The sequence below is a fragment of the Ranitomeya variabilis genome, chromosome 6 (assembly GCF_051348905.1).
Source record: "Ranitomeya variabilis isolate aRanVar5 chromosome 6, aRanVar5.hap1, whole genome shotgun sequence".
NCBI classification, from domain to species: Eukaryota; Metazoa; Chordata; class Amphibia; order Anura; family Dendrobatidae; genus Ranitomeya; species Ranitomeya variabilis.
The window spans coordinates 191,101,663-191,122,253 of NC_135237.1; the positions used below are offsets into that span (position 1 = coordinate 191,101,663).

The following is a 20,591-nucleotide window of genomic DNA, read 5'->3' on the forward strand; positions in this document are numbered from 1 at the left end:
AGATGGAACGTTCGTCAAGTGTTACTTCGTTTGATAGAGAACCGTCTCTACGCCAAGTACGCCAAGTACGAAAAGTGTATCTTCAAACAGAAATTCCTGCCTTTTTTGGGGTACATCATCTCTGATTCCAGTTTAAAGATGGATCCTGAGAAGGTGTCCGTCATCCTCATCTGGCTGCGACCCCTCGGGTGAAGGCCATCCAAAGATTCCTTTGTTTCATGAACTATTACAGGCAGTTCGTGCCCCACTTTTCCTCGTTGACGATGCACCTCTCGTCACTTATCCACAAGGGAGCTGATCCCAGTGTTTGGTCTTCGGAGGCCAAGGACGCCTCTTTGACTCTGAAGCAAGCCTTCGCCCAAGCGCCGGTACTTCATCGCCTAGACACTAATAGATCATTCATTCTCAAAGTGGATGCCTCCTCCACAGGGGCCAGGCCTGTGCTCTCCCAGAGGTCGTCGTCCGGTCGTTTGATCACTTGGGGATTCTTCTCCAAGGCATTTTCTACTTCGGAATGCAACTATTCCATCGGTGACAGAACTATTGGCCATCAAGCTAGCGTTGGAGGAGTGGCATTATCTTCTAGAAGGCGTGGTACACCCCTTCATAATTTTCACCGATCACAAGAATCTGGCTTATATTCAGTCGGCCCAAAAGACTCAACCCGCAGCAAGCTCGGTGGTCCTTGTTTTTCACCCGTTTTGCATTTGAGCTTCACTTCCGACCTGGCGACAAAAACGTTAAGGCTGATGCGCTGTCAAGGTCCATCCAGTCAGCTGATTTTGAAGAGGAACCATCCCACATTATTGATCCCTACAAAATCATCTCGGTGGCTTCCCTGAGGCTTGCTACCTTACCGCCGGGTAAGACAGGTGAGAGGGTGCTGCGCTGGGGACACTCTTCTAAAATTGCCGGTCATGCTGGAACTAAGAAGACGTACTTCCTTATCTCTCACCACTACTGGTGGCCATCCTTGCGCCAGGATGTCAAAGAATTTTCAGCCTCCTGTCCTTCCTGCTCCCGGAACAAGATTCCGAGACAACTACCCTCTGCTGTCCTGCATCCTCTTCCCGTGCCCTCAGTTCCCTGGCAGCATATTGCTATGGACTTTTTCACCCATCTTCCTCACTCCATGGGTTGCACAACTATCCTGGTGGTTGTGGATCGGTTTCCTAAGATGGCCCACTTTGTCCCGCTGCCTGGTTTGCCCTCAGCTGACGAGTTAGCAAGAATTTTTATTCATCACATTTTCAAATTACATGGTTTCCCTCAACACATCATGTCAGATAGGGGAGTCCAATTCACCTCCCAGTTTTGGAGAGCTCACTGTAAACTTTTGAACGTGACTTTAGATTTCTCTTCAGCCTATCATCCCCAGTCCAACGGTGGAGTGGATAAACCAGGTCTTGACCTTGTATCTCCGACATTTTTCTAATGCCCACCAGGACGATTGGGTTGACCTCCTTCCTTGGGCCGAGTTTGCCTATAACAATCACTCCGGTGAGTCTTCTACCAAGTCCCCGTTCTTCATCATCTCTGGTCAACATCACAACCTGACTCTTCCAGTTTCCACTGGTTCGGGTGTGCCAGCTGCCGACTCCCTGTCCTTGGAATTCTCTAAGATTTGGGAAGAGACCAAGGATGCGCTTGAGAGGTCTTGCATTAGGATGAAAAAGCATGCTGATAAAAGGCGTTTGGATGCTCCTCCTTATCAACCAGGCGATAAGGTCCGGCTTTCGTGCAAGTATATCCATCTTAAGATTCCCTCCTATAAATTGGGTCCTCGCTACATGGGTCCCTTTAAGATCCTGGCTCGAATCAATTATGTACAAATTGAGGTTGCCTGCCTAGTTCTGTATCTCGAACTCCTTCCATGTGTCTCTTCTTAAACCTGTGGTCCTTACCCGCCATCATTCTTCTGTTGGTTCTTCTCTGTCACTTGTTAGCACTGATAATGTTTTTGAAGTAAGAGATATACTAGCCAGGAGAAAGGTTAGGGGGTGAACCTTCTTCTTGATTGATTTGAAGGGGTATGGGCCTGAGGAGAGGTCATGGGAACCATGGGAGAACATCAACGCTCCTCATATCTTGAGGAGATTTCTTTCCAGCCTTAAGAAAGGGGGATGTAAGGGAGGGGGTACTATTACGGCGCACTGCGATACTCACCTTGCTTCCCGGATCCCTCCTCGTCTTCAGGTCACGCGCACTCCCAGCTTCTTTATGATGCCGGGTTGTACTGACCCGGAAGCGCTGTCCTGCCTGGGCAGCGGCCTCCGGGTATATCAGGTCGCTTCCTGCTAGAGGAAGCGCCTGATTATTATTGTGCCTTTCCGTGCTCCCTCCAGGTTCATTTAGGTTTCTGTACGTTGTACGCTTCCATTGTGTGCGTGCTCTGCTCTGTCCCTGCACACGTCCAGTGCGTGCGTTCTCTGCTCATTCCTTGTATGCTTCCAGTGCGTGCTCTGCTCTGTCCCTGTATGCTTCCAGTGCGTGCATGATCTGCTCTGTCCCTGTACACTTCCAGTGCGTGCTCTGCTCAGTCCCTGTACGCTTCCAGTGCGTGCTCTGCTCTGTCCAGGATCCCATACCCTCTGTGTGAACCCTGCCGTGTCCTGAGTCACAGGTTTTTTCTGTGGCTGCTCCACCCGTTTGGTCCTCGGTGAGTACCCTGATTCTCCTCGTTGTCCTCGAGCCACCCCTCTGGGACAAGGTGTATCTCCCTCCTAGGCTTGCCCCTAACGGTCCCTGTATAGGGTTCGGTTCCACCTGGTCAGCTCGCCTGTGAACTGTCGTCATAGCGATCCAGTGGATCCACCCCAGGAATCATAACAGTGAATTATTGAGTCTTTACATAAATTTGATATATTTGTCAATACAGGTGTAAAAACTTATGAAAAGCTTATAATTGTAATTTAATAACCATAGAAACATCTGACTAAAAGATCAAAAAACACTGAAAGCAAACTTCGTGAAACCAAAAATTTGTGTCAGTCTCAAAACTTTTGGCTATGACTATACATTGTACAAAAATAAGAGGAACATAAACCCACACAGTATACACTCAAGTGTTATGAATATGATCCTTGATAAACGTGTAATGAACTTTGCCAAAAATCTTGTGACTTTACTAATCCAGTCCACATTACTCACTGCTCTTCCTTAAACTTAATAAACCATAACCCATAGAAAATAAAGCTTGGTAGCATACACTGAGCACTTGCAGACGAAGCAGTTTGGCTCTGGATTATTAAATGCATAATTTATGTTGTAAATGAAGAACATGAAATTGGAAGGAAATGCTGCAGTCTGTGTCATTTCAATGTTGTAGTCCATGTGTTCCTTCCCTAATCTTAGTGTCTTTCATGAGATCAGTCGTAAGCATGACCAGCTTCCAAGTATAATGGACAGCCTTTGTAAAAATAAAAAAACATGCTACAGGAATAAATGGAGTGCTGAACTCGTCTGTCAAAGTTCAGATCCATGCAATACTGTCTGGTCACACTGTACAGTGGAGGAGATAGTGTACAGACAGACAATTACAGAGGGCATTTCCAAAAAGGAGTCACTTTGAGGGTTTCCTGCTGCTTTAGCACCTCAGAGGTTAAGCAAATGTCACTTGAAAATTTCTGACTGCATATCTGGTATTGCCATATGTGGAAGAAATTGTGTAACAAATTGTAAGATCCATTTTCTCCTATTTTTCCTTGGGAAAATGAAAAATCTGGTGCTAAAACGTTTTAGTGTGAAAAAAATTATTTGTTTTATTTTCACAGCAAAATGTTATTTAATTCTGCGACATATCTGTGTCATCAAAATGCTCACTATAACTCTATTAGATTAATAGTTTGAGGTGTGGGTGTAGTTTCCAACATGGGGTCACTTTATATATTTTTTTGCTATTCGGGAGGTCTACAAATCACATCCGCAAACTGTTTCCAGCAAAACCTGCATTCCAAAATTCAATTTGCTCTCCTTGCCTTCCAAGCTCTGCCATGTGCTATTACATATGGAGTTTGACATGTTAGGGAGAAAATACGTTACAAATTGTGAAATAAATTCACTTTCTATTCTTACTCCTTGTAAAATAAAAATGCATACGGAAGAGTTAAAGGCAACCTGACCGTGATCAGTTTCCTAATGACTGGGTCAGTTGGTCCTTGCTTCGGGACTCATCATGATTTCAAACAAGATTAACAATCCCATAGTGGGTACTATGGAAATGTATGACATTCATGCATGAGCACATGGCTATATTCGCTTGATTAAATATGTTTCCTATTAAAACTTGATTCAACCACAAAATACTTCCGTGAAGGAGTAGTTTTGAAAATTGGGTCACTTTTTGTGGTTTCTGCAGTTTGTGCATCATAAAGGAATACAGTACAAATGCATCAAGGCGTATGAAATTTACTGTATTTTTCAGACTATAAGGCCAGGTTCACATTTGCGTCTGTGTGCGCAGCGTACGATCCGCATCGATCTGCATGCGTCATGCGTACATATCTTTAACATTATGTACGCAGTGACATGTTTTTGCATGTCGGGATCCGGCAAACGCAACATGTTGCATTTTTTGAGGCGTAAATTTTTTCACAATCATCCGCATGGGTCCAAAAAATGCATTACTGTCTATGGGAACGCATTGGTACGCAAGGACATGCATACGCTTGCATTCCCGCATTTAAACCCATGCACACGCAGCGTTTTGGTTCGTGTCATGCGCAAGATGATGCGCAGGCGTAAGCATGCTTTTGCATGTGTTTTAGCATGCATTTGCGCATGCAGACGATACGCTGCAGACACATACGCCAATGTGAACTTAGCCTAAGACTCACTTTTTTTTGCTCCAAAAATGTGGATGAAAATGGGCGGTGCGTCTTATAGTCCGGATATACAGTGGGGTACGGAGTATAGTGTGGCTGTGGTGGAGAGGTGGGGGAATGTCATCGATGGAGCAGCGGGTCACAGGAGGCTGGATATTCATGTATATTAATTTCTCTTAAGTATCGGCACACGTGACCACAGGCAGCTGAAGGAAGCCGGTGGCTGACTCTACGCGCTACTGAAGAGCAATGAACACTACTCTTTGTGCGCACAGTCCCAGAGAGTATTCCGGCAGCTATGCTCTGCTGCTTACAAGCATAAAGCAGTTGCTAGCACCGGAGCAGGATGCCATGAGGGAGCGCCCGGTAGGTAAGTGTAATGGTTTGTTTTTTTAAATGTTTTCTGATGGGGCCATGCATACCAGGATGGGGATGGGGGTGAGGGCCAATTATAAGGATGGGGCCATGCATACTAGTATAGGGATGAGGGCGATAATTCCTGCCAGGATTGGGCTGAGGGAGCCATGCATACCAGGATAGGGATCAGGAGGCCATGCATACCAGGGTAGGAATGAGGTGGCCATGTGTATCAGGATGGGGATGAGGGGACCATATATACCAGGATAGGGGATATTAAGTACAGAATTGACCACATTTTTTGCTTAAATTTTTTTTCCTAATTTACTCCTCTAAAACCTAGGTGCGTCTTATTGTCCAGTGCGTCTTATAGTACGAAAAATACGGTATTCCAGCCAGATTACGCTCAAAAAAATCAAATATTGCTCCTTCACTTCTTTGCCTTTTTGTGTTGCCAAACACTACATTTCTGACCTTTATTTCAGATTCAAAGTGGTGTAGGAGATAAAAATTTACAAGGCAATCTTCAGAACTGTGGCATTTACACCAAGTAAAAAAATACGTACTTATGGCAAGTGATAGGTCTTCTACTCTAATATGCTGTGTCAAGTTTAACCCTTTTCTGACATTGGACATACTATCCCGTCAAGGTGGGGTGGGCCCGTATGACCACCGACCGGATAGTACATCCAGCGCGATCGGCCGCGCTCACGGGGGAGCGCGGCCGATCGTGGCCGGGTGTCAGCTGACTATCGCAGATGACATCCGGCACTATGTGCCAGGAGCAGTCATGGACCGCCCCCGGCACATTAACCCCCGGCACACTGCGATCAAACATGATCGCAGTGTTCCAGCAGTATAGGGAAGCATCGCGCAGGGAGGGGGCTCCCTGCGTGCTTCCCTGAGACCCCAGGAGCAACGCGATGTGATCGCGTTGCTCCGAGGGTCTCTTACCTCTTCCTCCCTGTGGCAGGCCCAGATCCAAGATGGCCGCGGCATCCGAGTCCTGCAGGGAGGTGGCTTCACAGCGCCTGCTCAGAGCAGGCGCCGGGAAGCCTCCGGGATCTGTGCACTTCAGATCGCCGATCTGACACAGTGCACAGCAAAGTGTCACATCGGCGATCTTACACTATAACATCATGCCCCCCCCCCCCCCCCCCCCGGGGCAATGTTATAGTGTAAAAAAAAAAAAAATCACATGTGTAAAAAAAAAAAAAAATTCCCCCCAAAAAAGCAAAAAAAAAAATATTGTTCCTATAAATACATTTCTTTATCTAAATAATAAAAAAACCAATAAAAGTACACATATTTAGTATCGCCGCGTCCGTAGCGACCCGATCTATAAAACTGCCCCACTAGTTAACCCCTTCAGTTAACACCGCAAAAAAAAAAAAAAAACAGGCAAGAAACAATGCTCATAATACTGCCAAACAAAAAATGGAATAAAATGTGACAAAAATGGATATAACATGCGATCAAAATGATGGATATAAATATCCATGGCACCACTGAAAACGTCATCTTGTCCCGCAAAAAACGAGATGCCATACAGCATCATCAAAGAAAAAATAAAAAAGTTATAGTCCTCAGAATAAAGCGATGCAAAAATAATTATTTTTTCTATAAAATAGTTTTTATCGTATAAAAGCGCCAAAACATAAAAAAAGATATAAATGAGGTATCGCTGTAATCGTACTCACCCGAAGAATAAAACTGCTTTATCCATTTCACCAAACGCGGAACAGTATAAACGCCTCCCCCAAAACAAATTCATCTGGTTTTTGGTCATTCTGCCTCACAAAAATCGGAATAAAAAGCGATCAAAAATGTCACGTGCCCGAAAATGTTACCAATAAAAACATCAACTCATCCCGCAAAAAACAAGACCTCACATGACTCTGTGGACCAAAATATGGAAAAATTATAGCTCTCAAAATGTGGTAACGCAAAAAATATTTTTTGCAATAAAAAGCGTCTTTCAGTGTGTGACGGCTGCCAATCATAAAAATCTGCTAAAAATCCCACTATAAAAGTAAATCAAACCCCCCTTCATCACCCCCTTAGTTAGCGAAAAATTAAAAAATTAAAAAAATGTATTTATTTCCATTTTCCCGTTATGGCTTGGGTTAGGGTTAGGGCTAAGGTTAGGGCTAGGGTTAGGGCTAGGGATAGGGTTAGGGCTAGGGTTAGGGCTAGGGATAGGGTTAGGGCTAGGGCTAGGGTTAGGGCTAGGGTTAGGGTTAGGGCTAGGGTTAGGGTTAGGGCTAGGGTTAGGGCTAGGGTTAGGGTTAGGACTATGGTTAGGGTTAGGGCAAGGGTTAGGGTTGGGGCTAGGGTTAAGGCTACAGTTAGGGTTGGGGCTAAAGTTAGGGTTAGGGTTGGGGCTAAAGTTAGGGTTAGAGTTTGGATTACATTTACGGTTGGGAATAGGGTTCGGATTAGGGTTAGGGGTGTGTCGGGGTTAGGGGTGTGGTTAGGGTTACCGTTGGGACTAGGGTTAGGGATGTGTTTGGATTAGGGTTTCTGTTATAATTGGGGGTTTTCACTGTTTAGGCACATCAGGGGCTCTCCAAATGCGACATGGCATCCGATCTCAATTCCAGCCAATTCTGCGTTGAAAAAGTAAAACAGTGCTCCTTCCCTTCCGAGCTCTCCCGTGCGCCCAAACAGGGGTTTACCCCAACATATGGGGTATCAGCATACTCAGGACACATTGGACAACTTTTGGGGTCCAATTTCTCCTAATACCCTTGGGAAAATACAAAACTGGGGGCTAAAAAATAATTTTTTGCGGAAAAAAAAAGAGATTTTTTATTTTCACGGCTCTGCGTTATAAACTGTAGTGAAACACTTGGGGGTTCAAAGTTCTCACAACACATCTGGATAAGTTACTTGGGGGGTTTAGTTTCCAATATGGGGTCATTTGTGGGGGGTTTCTACTGTTTAGGTACATTAGGGGCTCTGCAAACGCAATGTGACGCCTGCAGACCAATCCATCTAAGTCTGAATTCCAAATGACGCTCCTTCCCTTCCGAGCTCTGCCATGTGCTCAAACGGTGGTTCCCCCCCACATATGGGATATCAGCGTACTCAGGACAAATTGGACAACAACTTTTGGGGTCTAATTTCAACTGTTACCCTTGGAAAAATAGAAAACTGGGGGCAAAAAAATAATTTTTGTGGAAAAAAAAAAGATTTTTTATTTTCACGGCTCTGCATTATGAACTGTAGTGAAACACTTGGGGATTCAAAGCTCTCACAACACATCTAGATGAGTTCCTTAGGGGGTCTACTTTCCAAAATAGTGTCACTTGTGGGGGGTTTCAATGTTTAGGCACATCAGTGGCACTCCAAACGCAACATGGCATCCCATCTCAATTCCTGTCAATTTTGCATTGAAAAGTCAAACGGCGCTCCTTCCCTTCCAAGCTCTCCCATGCGCCTAAACAGTGGTTTACCCCCACATATGGGGTATCAGCATACTCAGGACAAATTGTACAACAACTTTTGGCATCCAATTTCTTCTCTTACCCTTGGGAAAATAAAAAATTGGGGGCGAAAAGATCATTTTTGTAAAACAATATGATTTTTTATTTTTACGGCTCTGCATTATAAACTTCTGTGAATAACTTAATGGGTCAAAGTGCTCACCACACATCTAGATAAGTTCCTTAGGGGGTCTACTTTCCAAAATGGTGTCACTTGTGGGGGGTTTCAATTTTAGGCACATCAGGGGCTCTCCAAGCGCAACATGGCATCCCATCTCAATTCCAGTCAATTTTGCATTGAAAAGTCAAATGGCGCTCCTTTGCTTCCGAGCTCTACCATGCGCCTAAACAGTGGTTTACCCCCACATATGGGGTATCAGCGTACTCAGGACAAGTTGTATAACAACTTTTGTGGTCCATTTTCTCCTGTTACCCTTGGTAAAATAAAACAAATTGGAGCTGAAATAAATTTTTTGTGAAAAAAAGTAAAATGTTCATTTTTATTTAAACATTCCAAAAATTCCTGTGAAACACCTGAAGGGTTAATAAACTTCTTGAATGTGGTTTTGAGCACCTTGAGGGGTGCAGTTTTTAGAATGGTGTCACGCTTGGTTATTTTCAATCATATAGACCCCTCAAAATGACTTCAAATGAGATGTGGTCCCTAAAAAAAAATGGTGTTGTAAAAATGAGAAATTGCTGGTGAACTTTTAACCCTTATAACTCCCTAACAAAAAAAAATGTTGGTTCAAAAATTGTGCTGATGTAAAGTAGACATGTGGGAAATGTTACTTATTAAGTATTTTGTGTGACATATCTCTGTGATTTTATTGCATAAAAATTCAAAGTTGGAAAATTGCGAAATTTTCAAAATTTTTGCCAAATTTCCATTTTTCTCACAAATAAACGCAGGTAAAATCAAAGAAATTTTATCACTATCATGAAGTACAATATGTCAGGAGAAAACAGTGTCAGAATCACCGGGATCCGTTGAAGCGTTCCAAAGTTATAACCTCATAAAGGGACAGTGGTCAGAATTGTAAAAATTGGCCCGGTCATTAACGTGCAAACCACCCTTGGGAGTAAAGGGGTTAAACCCTATTCACGCAAATTGATGAAAGGTGAATGAAATAGATTATTGACGTATTTCAGGAAATATAATGGACATACAGTTATATCCAGAAATATTTGGACAATGACGCAAGTTTTGGCATTTTAGCTGATTACCAAACCATATTCAAGATACAGTTATATAATCAATATGGGCTTAAAGAGCAAATTCTCAGTTTTAATTTGAGAGTATTCACATCCTAATTGGAGAAATGGTTTAGGAATTACAGCTCTGTAATGTGCAGCTGCTTCGTTTTAAAGGGATCAAAAGTAATTACCCAATCAAGATTAACCTGTGCCAGAATGACGGGAAGAAGAAAGTATGCAGAAGGCTTGAAACTCCACATGATCCAAAACACACCACATCCTCTGTAAAACATGGTGGAGGCAGAGTGATGGCATGGGCAAGCATGGCTTCCAATGGCAATGGGTCACTAGTGTTTATTGATGATGGGACTGAAGAAAATCAGCCGGTTTAATTCTGAAGTGTACAGGGCGATGCTTTCTACTCAGATTCAACCCATTGCACTAAGGTTGATTGGACAGCGCTTCACAGTGCAGATGGTCAATGGTCATAAACATGCGGCAAAAGCAACCCAGGAGTTTTTTAAGGCAAAGAAGGGGAATATTCTGCAATGGCCGAGTCAATCATCTGATTTCAGCCCCATTGAGCAGCATTTCACATGCTTAAGACAAAACCTAAGGCAGAAAGACCCACAAACAAGCAATAACTGAAGTCGGCTGCAGTGAAGGCATGGGAAAGCATCACAAAGTAAGAAACCCAGAGTTTGGTGATGTCCATGGCTTCCAGACTTCAGGCAGTGATTGCATGCAAAGGATTAAAAATGAACATTTTATTTATGGTAAAGTTAATTTGTCCTAATACTTTTGAGCCCCTGAAATGAGTATTCTTTGTAAAAAAAATAAATGGTTGCAATTCCTAAACATTTCACAGAATATTTTTGTTCAACCCCTTTAGGTCGGTTTCACACGTCAGTGGCTCCGGTACGTGAGGTGACAGTTTCCTCACGTACCGGAGACACTGACACACGTAGACCCATAAAAATCAATGCATCTGTTCAGATGTCATTGATTTTTTGCGGACCGTGTCTCCGTGTGCCAAACACAGAGACATGTCAGTGTTCGTGGGAGCGCACGTATTACACGGACCCATTAAAGTCAATGGGTCCGTGTAAAACACGGACCTCACACGGACGTTCTCCGTCTGGGGTCCGTGTGCGTGCAGGAGACAGCGCTACAGTAAGCGCTGTCCCCCCCACATGGTGCTGAAGCCGCGATTCATATGTTCCCTGCAGCAGCGTTTGCTGCAGAGAAAATATGAATAATAGTGTTTAAAATAAAGATCTATGTGTCCGCCGTCCCCCCACCCCCTGTGCGCCCCCCCGCTGTTCAGAAAATACTCACCCGCTCCCACGTTGGCTGTCACTCCTTCCTCTCTGCCCCACGCCTCCTACTGTATGCGGTCACGTGGGGCCGCTCATTTACAATCATGAATAGTCGGCTCCGCCCCTATGGGAGGTGGAGCCACATATTCATGACTGTAAATGATCGGCCCCACGTGACCGCATACAGGAGAAGATGGGGCCAGACCAGGAAGGAGCGACAGCCAACGAGGGAGCGGGTGAGTATTTTCTGAACAGCAGGGGGGGGGGGGCGCACAGGGGATGGGGGGGCGGCGGACACATAGATCTTTATTTTAAACACTATTATTCATATTTTCTCTGCAACAAACGCTGCTGCAGGGAACATATGAATCGCGGCTTCAGCACGATGCAGGGTACCAGACGCATGGGTACCACACGCTCCGTGTGGTACCCACTCCCCATACGTGTGCCGCACGTATGGCCTACGTGAGTTCACAGGCACACGGACACGGATAACTCCGGTACCGATTTATTCCGGTACCGGAATTATCTGGACGTGTGGGACAGCCCTTAATTAAACTTGAAAGTGTACACTTCCGTTGTCTCACTTACAAAAATAAAATTGTGCCCCTGCACATTTGTAAGATTATCTCAGCACAGGAGCATTTTTTTAAACACAATCAATTGTGAAAATTAATATTATTCCTAGATCTATTATTTAAAATTTACTTTGAAACCTCTTTAAACCTGAAAGTCGGCACTTCAATCGCATCTTAGTTGTTTCATTTTAAAATAAAAAATAGCGTCATGCTGACCCCAAATCACGAAGATTCAGTCACTGTCCAAATATTTCTGCACCTAACTGTACATGTCAGTGCAGAATACAAGTACGGTAGATTATTTATAACAGAGTAAATGAAATGTCATAAACCCTCATACAATGCAATAGTATTTTGAAATACAAATTGTTACTCCTACCTTATATGTGCCCCCAAACAGAAATATGTCAGTGATGTGTGAGGAAGATAAAAAAAAGTCCAAAGTTGTTATGTAACTATGGTGTGAGGGCAAAGAAAAGTAAAAAACTACATCTCATTTTTTAGGTCTACATCTTCAGACCAGATAGAGCTTCTGGATCACTTGTTAGGATTTTTCAAGCTTTGGGGAAAAAGGTGAGTGGTCTGATTATTTTGTGGGTTTCTTCTGCGATCATTTATATTGCATTCTATTTAGCTTACATTCGTGATTATTGCTAATTTATAATGTGATAATACTGGCATTCTGCAATATGACTGGCTATATGCAATAAAAATGTGTTCTTGGCAGTGATAGCTGATGTTCTAGAGTACTAATGTGTACTGGGGCAAACTCAGCGTTCACTAAGGGTCGATTTACATGGACTGACTGGCGGCATTATATCACCTATATAATCACCTATTGGTACATTTTTACCACTTGGCGGCCATTTAATTGCCTATTTACACATGCAGGCTGCAGTAAACGATGTACACTGAGCGATCTGTAATAGATCTGTAATTGACTGCTCAGTGCCCATAGGCTGCCATAGTTCTCAGCAGTGCAAGTCTTGTTTACAAAGGACGCTGATCTTTTGCTGCACATAAGATCATTGGGGGATCGACAGTCTGTTTACACTGAAAAGATTATTAGGAAATGAGTGTGGGGATCGACAGTCTGTTTACACTGAAAAGATTATTAGGAAATGAGTGTTCTTAACCCTGCTGAAGACCCCTGACACTTGCATCTCAGTCCGCCTGTGAATTTCAGCTATAGGCTGAGCACCATAGGAAACCAACATTTTCACTTTATGCTGCCATACTGTGTTATTACAGTATATAGTGTAAGCAATTAAATGATTAAAGGATGAAGTCCCCTAAAATAACTAAAACAATGTAAAAAATAAAGAAAAATGTTTTTTAAAAATATAAAAAATAAAAAAAAGCATAAGTTCAAATCAACCCCTCTTCCCTTGTTAAATCTAAAGAAAAAAACTACATTTTTTGGAATTGTCGCATTCATAAAAGCCTGACATATTAAAATGTGGAACTAATTAATCCTTTTGGTAAATGCCGTAATGAAAAACAAATCAAAATGCCAGAATTGCGGGGTTTTTTTAGTTACCTCCCTAAAATAATGTAAAAAGCAATCAAAGAATTGTATATACACAAAATTGATCTTGTTAAAAACATCAGCTCACCGTGCATGAAACAAGCACTCACAAAAGAAAATGAACATGAACAAAAGAAATTGAAAAATGTTACAGGTTTGTGAAAATGATGACACTAAGCAAAAAAAGTTGAATGTTTTTTCATCTACCGGTATGTATATTTGGTATTGGTATTGCTGTAATCAGACTGACCTGGACGATCATGCACAATAAGGGTATGTGCACACGCTGCGGATTTCCTGTGGATCCGCAGCGTTTTTTGCGGTGCAGAAACGCCGCAGATCCGCAATTGATTTACAGTACAATGTAAATCAATGAGAAAAAAAAACGCTGTGCAGATGGTGCGGAAAATTCCGTGTGGAAACCCTGCGGATTAGAAGAAGTAGCATGTCACTTCATTTTTGCGGATCTGCAGCGTTTTTGTACCCATTCCATTATAGAAAAACGCAGTAAATCCGCAGCAAATCCGCACAAAAAATGCAAAAATCCGCACAAAAACGCGACAAATCCGCACCTGCATTTTCTGCCAAGAGATGCAGGATCTGCAGCAGAAATTCCTAAGCCTATTCCGCAACGTAGAAATAAATATAAAAATATTTGCGCTAAAAATTCCAGTAAAATAAAATGAATAACACCGTATAGAACTTAAAAAAATCCTGCCATAGGTGCAGAAAAAGTATTACCTCCGTCTTTAGTGCTGTATATGGGTGATATCTCCTGAATCCTAGAAGGTCCTTCAAAGGGCATCGGTTTGATCTCACGTCACAGTTCAAATGAGTGTCCCAAGGAGGGATGAATAATAAGGTGCTGGGCAACTAGAAAAACTAAAGTGTGGGGGGCGCCGTCCCGGCCGGTGACAGGCGTACCTCCCCAGCAAAGAGAAAAATCTGCCGTGCACAGGCAATACAGGCTCTGTCCTCAGATAGAGCCGGAAAGGTGCAGCCTGGCTGCAGGACCTTGCGTGACGTCACTGACACGTGATGGACCACGTGACCGGCTGCGGAAAGCACACCACACCACTTTTCCAACGCATTTCGGAATCTCTGATTCCTTCATCAGGGATGGTATGGAGTGCATTATGTGTGCTTTTTGTAAGATGCCAGATGTTTTTTTTTGTTTGTTTTTTTTCCCCTTATGCCAGATCTTTTACTATTCCCTCATTGGTTAAACGCAAACAGTTCTACCTCGCTGTTCAGACCATGTGGTGCCAGGGTGTTCAATTAACAAATGCCTATTCCGCAACGTGTGCACATAGCCTACAGGCCGTGAAAACCAAATCTCCCCAGAAAACAATGGTGGTATTGCATTATCTTTACAATTTCAGCACACTTTTTTCTGGGATTTTAATATATTACATGGTAAAGTAAATGGTGCCATTGAAACTAAAAACTCCCACAAAAAACAAGTCCTCATATGCCTATGTCAATGGAAAAATAAAAAGTATAGGCTCTTAAAAGAAGGTGAGGAAAAAACAAAAGTGCAAAAACAAAAAAATCCAGCAGCCTCCTTCTTAGAGAAGCACTACTCCTCCCATCACAGTTTTTAAAAGCCTCTTAATATATTGCAGTCATCATATTATGTGTACTTACAATTGCTCATTTTGCCTTTCTAACCATCTAATTCATCTCTTTTGTCTGCTCTGTGTTGAAACAGAAAGCCTATTGTCCCTGCATAAATCATTCCCCTCTTCAACTCCTGACCCAGCTGCTTCCTCCTCCCCCTGCCGGGAACTTTTGCAGTGACTTATGAGTCATACAGGGAAATTAGACTTCCTGTTTCTACATAGAGCTTATCATTCAGCTAGTCTGTTTTTATTCTCGTGATGTCATGGACCTAATGGAAAAAAGAAGAATTAACTGGGTAGAAAGGCAAAATGAGCAATTGTAAGTACACAGTGCTGTATAATATGGTGACTGCAATATATTGAGAGGATACAAACTTTGATGAGAGTGCTTTAAATTTATAAATGGCTGAGGCATATTTTATAGAAAAATTTTCTTTACGTATTTGTACTCTATATAACAAGTCCAAGATTGCCATAGCCAAGAGTGGATAAAGACAACACTGTACCGCTCTTATTAGTGATGTGTAGTTAGCTACCTCCTAAGTACTAGCCATTTAAATACAGTCTGTCACTCTTAACCTCAAGACCATCAGGTTCTTGAATTATGTTACAAGATCGATGTCACTAATATGCAATTGTGCTCATTGATCACTGTCAAGTGAACATTAACATGACTATGGGCAGTTATTGAATATGCTAAAGCAAACCATTAAATAGATTAGTGAAGTGTCCTTGTGGAATTAGTAAAGAATTTCTCCGTCACTGCTTTAATAGTAAGTTGGTACTGACTGAATGTTAAAGCAAGTCAGTATTTGGTAATTAATATTGCTGTAATCTGTCAGCTGTGATCACTAAGCTCAGCAGCCAAATTGTACAAGTTGACTTCGGAAAACTATCTATGCTCTATTCATATACCAATATCTATAAAAAAAAACTGCATGTAGCTCAATAGAGATTTCCAGATTATATACATGACAGTATTAGAATGGAATTTTGTATTTTTGCATTTCTATTACTTTTAGAGTTGAGCTGAAAGAGAAAAGCTCTTTATAATACTTAAATAGAATCTCTCATTAGATTTTCGCTGCCCCATCAGAGAGCAGCATAATGTAGGGATTTATCTCTTTGGTAGCCGGTAGCGTTCACACAGGCAGACAATGTGGTCGGGTCCAGAACAGGTGAAGTTTATTATTTCCATAAACTTCCAGATAAAGTCCATACAGAGCAACCTCTTCTGGGCACAAAAGGTATAACAGAACCAAACAGAAAATAAGCAGACAATATATAGCACAGGTTCATTCGTTTAGATGTTAGTCCTTCACTCAGCCTCTGAAAGAGACTGAGCACATATACAAGGTCAATCACCCTCTACACACAGAACATCATGGAGCAGTTCAGCTGCCCTTTTACACCAGCAGTACCTCTTGGATTGGAGGATGGGAATGACCAGCCCTGCCCAGCTCTTCCAGTCATTCCTAAAACCCGGACTCAAATTTCTGGCCCATAAAAAATCCTCTCAGTACAATCCATGCTGGAGCCTGCTCTCCGGTTTTCAGATCAATGAGGCTAGGCACCTCGGTGACACAAATACTCCATCCAGGACTTGTCCGGCTGCAACCTTACAGGGCAAACGCCTTGATTACAGTGATATATGGCTTATTATGACTATGGAGGACTACATGGCAGCAGGTTTACTAGTGCTGTTGTCATAATCTCTTACTGATAAAACAGTGATTTTATCACAACTACAGCAGGCAGCCCGATGACACATCACTGGAATCAGAATCTCTACATCATGCTATTCTCAGATAAAGGGGAAAAATCCTGGTAACAGATTCCCTTTAAAGTTTTGCCTGTTTTGCCTAACACCTGGCAAATGACAGTGCCCATAAATATATGAATCAGTGTTCGTTAAAACGCTTTTCCCAATCATTAGCCAATGTAAATATGGCAGCAATCAGCCCACAAATTATAAATTGCTAATTTGTTAGCTGACAGCATATTTTATGACTGCCTACATATCTTTGTATTTTGGGCAACACTTAGACCCCATTCAGTTTGCATCAGCCACTGTAAAAGAGATTTCAACAAGCAACAATTGACTTGGCCATGTAGGAGTAGCTCTAACTCTAACTTAGAAGTTTCTAGGGTTCAGTCAGCACTTGTGAGAACAAAGAAAATATACAGGTATGTGAGTTCCAAAACTCTCCAAAGAAATCTGAAGAGTTTGTTTATTTATAGCCCTTATAGAGGAGTTCCATGTATAAACGTAGACGGTTTTAAAATGATAGGGAATAGCAGAATACATAGTGCATAATAAGAAAAAACATTCCCTGTATTCAGCCAGCTTAATCACACTACTGAGCAAGTTCTTTATTTCATTGTGTTCTCGTGACAATTGCCACAAACCCTATGAGATTTGCCAGGCCTGAAGGTGTTAGCCTCTTCCTTATTCTTCACAGTTATATCGTTGATGGTTGTGAGCAGAAATCTCTTCCTATAAACCTGTCTTTATTTGGAATCCATAATCAATAAAGGTCGGTTTACACGGGCATATTTCTGCCCCCAATGATGATGTAACTAAGTTGATCAGTGCTTGCTAAGGCTCTTTTTTTTTACATGCAAGTAACAACCATCAACAGCTGATTCCATTCCATGACTTCCATGTTTGCATGGGCCAGTGATTTGGAATGAGCTTTCTTCTGAATGCTCATTTGACCATTATCAGTCCTTGTCAAAGGGTCTTAAAGGATATGGACACCTTTAGGGAGCAATTCTTTTTACTTAAATATATGTATTTTGTCTAAAATATTTTTTTAAGTTTGTGTAACTCTTTTCTTTGTTCTCCTGAGCCCCTCTCAGCTGATTTATGACCACATAGAAGTTTAGCTAAACTTTGTAGTCATAAAACTATAAAACAGATGAGAGGAGCTCACAACATTGAGGAAAATAAGAGACATAAACTGTACTATCAGAATGAGCTCACAGATGGGTTCTCATATAAAGTCAAAGTGTTGGCACTCTTGAAATTGTTTCAGAAAATGAAGTATTTCTCGCAGAAAATTGTAGCAGTTACACATGTTTTGTTATACATATGTTGCCTTTGTGTGTTTGGAACAACGCAAAAAACAAACAAACAAAAAAGACAAATTGGACATAATTTCACACAAACCCCCAAAAAGGGCCAGACAAAATTGTTGGCACCTTTCAAAAATTAAAATAAGATACAGTAATTTGCGCTGGTATAGCCAAGGTGTATCTTATAACTAGATGCACCGTTGTGTTCAATAAAGTTTGCAAAAAAGGCGTACAAAAAGGCTTCTGAGGGTTAGAATCAATGAGCACATACGTAACATAAAGAAAAAATTTACAGGTCATCCACTCTCCAAGCACTTTATCGAACTGCATGGTGGATTGGTTCAAACCATGGAAATATCTGGTATTGAAGTTGTACACCCACATTGGAGAGGTGGGAACTATATAAAATCTATGTCAAGGACTGAAAGTAAATAGATTTTTTTATTGGACACGCTGATCCCCAGAGGACTTAACAGAGAGGTCAAGCTTTTTAGCTTTTATTAGCAACCTATTGCTGAAGTCATATAAGGATCTTTAATCGGTGTAAGGACCATCCCTGAGGAAGGAAACAGGTGTTTCCGAAACGCATCGGTTTTGGTCCTTACCGTGGTTCGTATCTATCCTCCAGTCACGTGGGCGGTCACCTGATTCACTGCGTCACGTAGGTCCTAGACGAGCCACCCTCACCACTCGTACCTTGTGCTGCATCTCTGTCTCAGGACTTAGTATCTCCGTCCCGTACTGGATCTTACACACGGAGTAGCTGTCACCGGCCCGGGGCAGCTCTCCGACACCATGCTGAGAAGACTACATTCATCGGACTTACCATACTTGAGAACGTCTGGAAACTACCAATTTACATGCTTCAAGGTATTGACTATGTAGATTTTTTATTTCTATATGAATTGACTATATACATCTGGAACTACAATTTTTATACATCTCGGACACAGCAATAGGCTATAGTATCTGTTCACTAGATTACCCTCTATGCCTTTTTTGCAAACTTTATTGAACACAACGGTGCATCTAGTTATAAGATACACCTTGGCTATGCCAGCGCTAATTACTGTATCTTATTTTATTTTGTATTTCCCGCAATCTTGTGGTGTTTTATTCGCTGCAGGTAATTAACACTTTTGAGACATCAGCGCCGCTTTCACCTATTTATTACCTTTCAAAAATTGTGAGTAAACAACTTTGTTTCAAGTATGTGATGCTCATTCAAACTTACTTGTGGCTAGTAACAGGTATGGGCAATATAAAAACTGAAACCAGGTTGACTCAACCTTTGAATTGTGTGTCTGTGTGTGACACTAAGCATGGAAAACAGAGAGAGGAGAAGATAACTCTCTGAGGACTTGAGAACCAAAATTGTTCAAAAAGATCAACAATCTCAAGGTTAGGCTAAGATGGAATACACAAGGATGTTGGAACAGAGCTTCCAAGAAGAATTGCTGCATCGTGTGCGAGGATCCATCACCAGGCAGGACACGCAACTACGTGAGGCAATTCCTGCTGAGGAACTTCTGTTGGTGACCCTAAGGTATGTAATTTTGAAAAAGAAACTCCTGTAATTATTATTCTTCTTATAAAAGCCATGTACTGATTTTTTTCCCCATTTTCTTTTTTTTTCCACAGATTCCTGGCTACCGGAGTGTTTTAAGGTTCAAAGAATTGTGATGAATAAATAAATGCTCTCACAACAATTGAATAAACTAAAATGAATTTACTTAATAAAAGATAATAAATTTAAACAGTCACTCAAAATAGCACATAATCAATAGTCATACATTACACTCTCAAGGTAGAAGTCCATCACTCATCGTCCAGGAAGCAAGAGAGAGAGGGCCCCAGCACAATGTGCTCTGTTATATCTCTCCAGCTACCAGAGGTGTGTCCAGCCCCCACATGTGGGGAATGATGTCACCAGTCTCTTGTCCACTCGCAAAGGTACATCCCCTCAATCCTCAATGAAACCTGATTAACCAGTTTTTTGCAACTGGAGGAGGGGGCTTAATGTAGGACACATGGCAGAAAGTAAACAACTGGGGGATGGGCCCCTGAACACATGTGGGTGAATTATATTTAGAGCTGATTGAAACCATATCAATAGCTCTATAATTCGTATTAATTAATTGGAGTGTTGAAATTTAAAATATATAACATACAACACACGGAGAGACCTTAAGATCTTTACATTTTCAATTTCGGATTGGACTGTCCACCCTTTCTGGGATTGTTGGAGACACCTGCCGTGCATTGTGTGACGTTCTGCGTGCAGAATTCCTGCCCCAACCCACAGCTGATCTCTGGCTGAAAAATGAAGAAAATTTCAAGGAAATTTGTAATTTTTCCAACTGTGTGGGGGCTGTGGATGGCAAACACATTCGGATTCTTAAACCTGCTGGAAGTGGATCCGAGTACTTCAATTATAAAAAATACTTTTCCATTGTTCTAATGTCGGTTGCTGATGCTGAATGTTGATTTATCGCCATTGACGTTGGCTCATTTGGACGAAGAAATGACTCACAGACTTTCAAAAACTCTGACATGGGACAACATTTGTATGCTAATAATTTTAATTTTCCAGCGCCGCAA

General features: G+C 42.0%; 1 protein-coding gene across 1 annotated transcript in view; it reads left to right on the forward strand.

Moving 5' to 3' along the window:
- Positions 1–20,591, forward strand: part of ITGA9 (integrin subunit alpha 9) — an 823,989-nt gene that overhangs the window by 204,742 nt on the left and 598,656 nt on the right. The window contains exon 8 of the mRNA XM_077269347.1: positions 12,267–12,335. Within this exon, the coding sequence (XP_077125462.1) occupies positions 12,267–12,335 (69 nt within the window). The remainder of the gene's footprint in view (positions 1–12,266; positions 12,336–20,591) is intronic.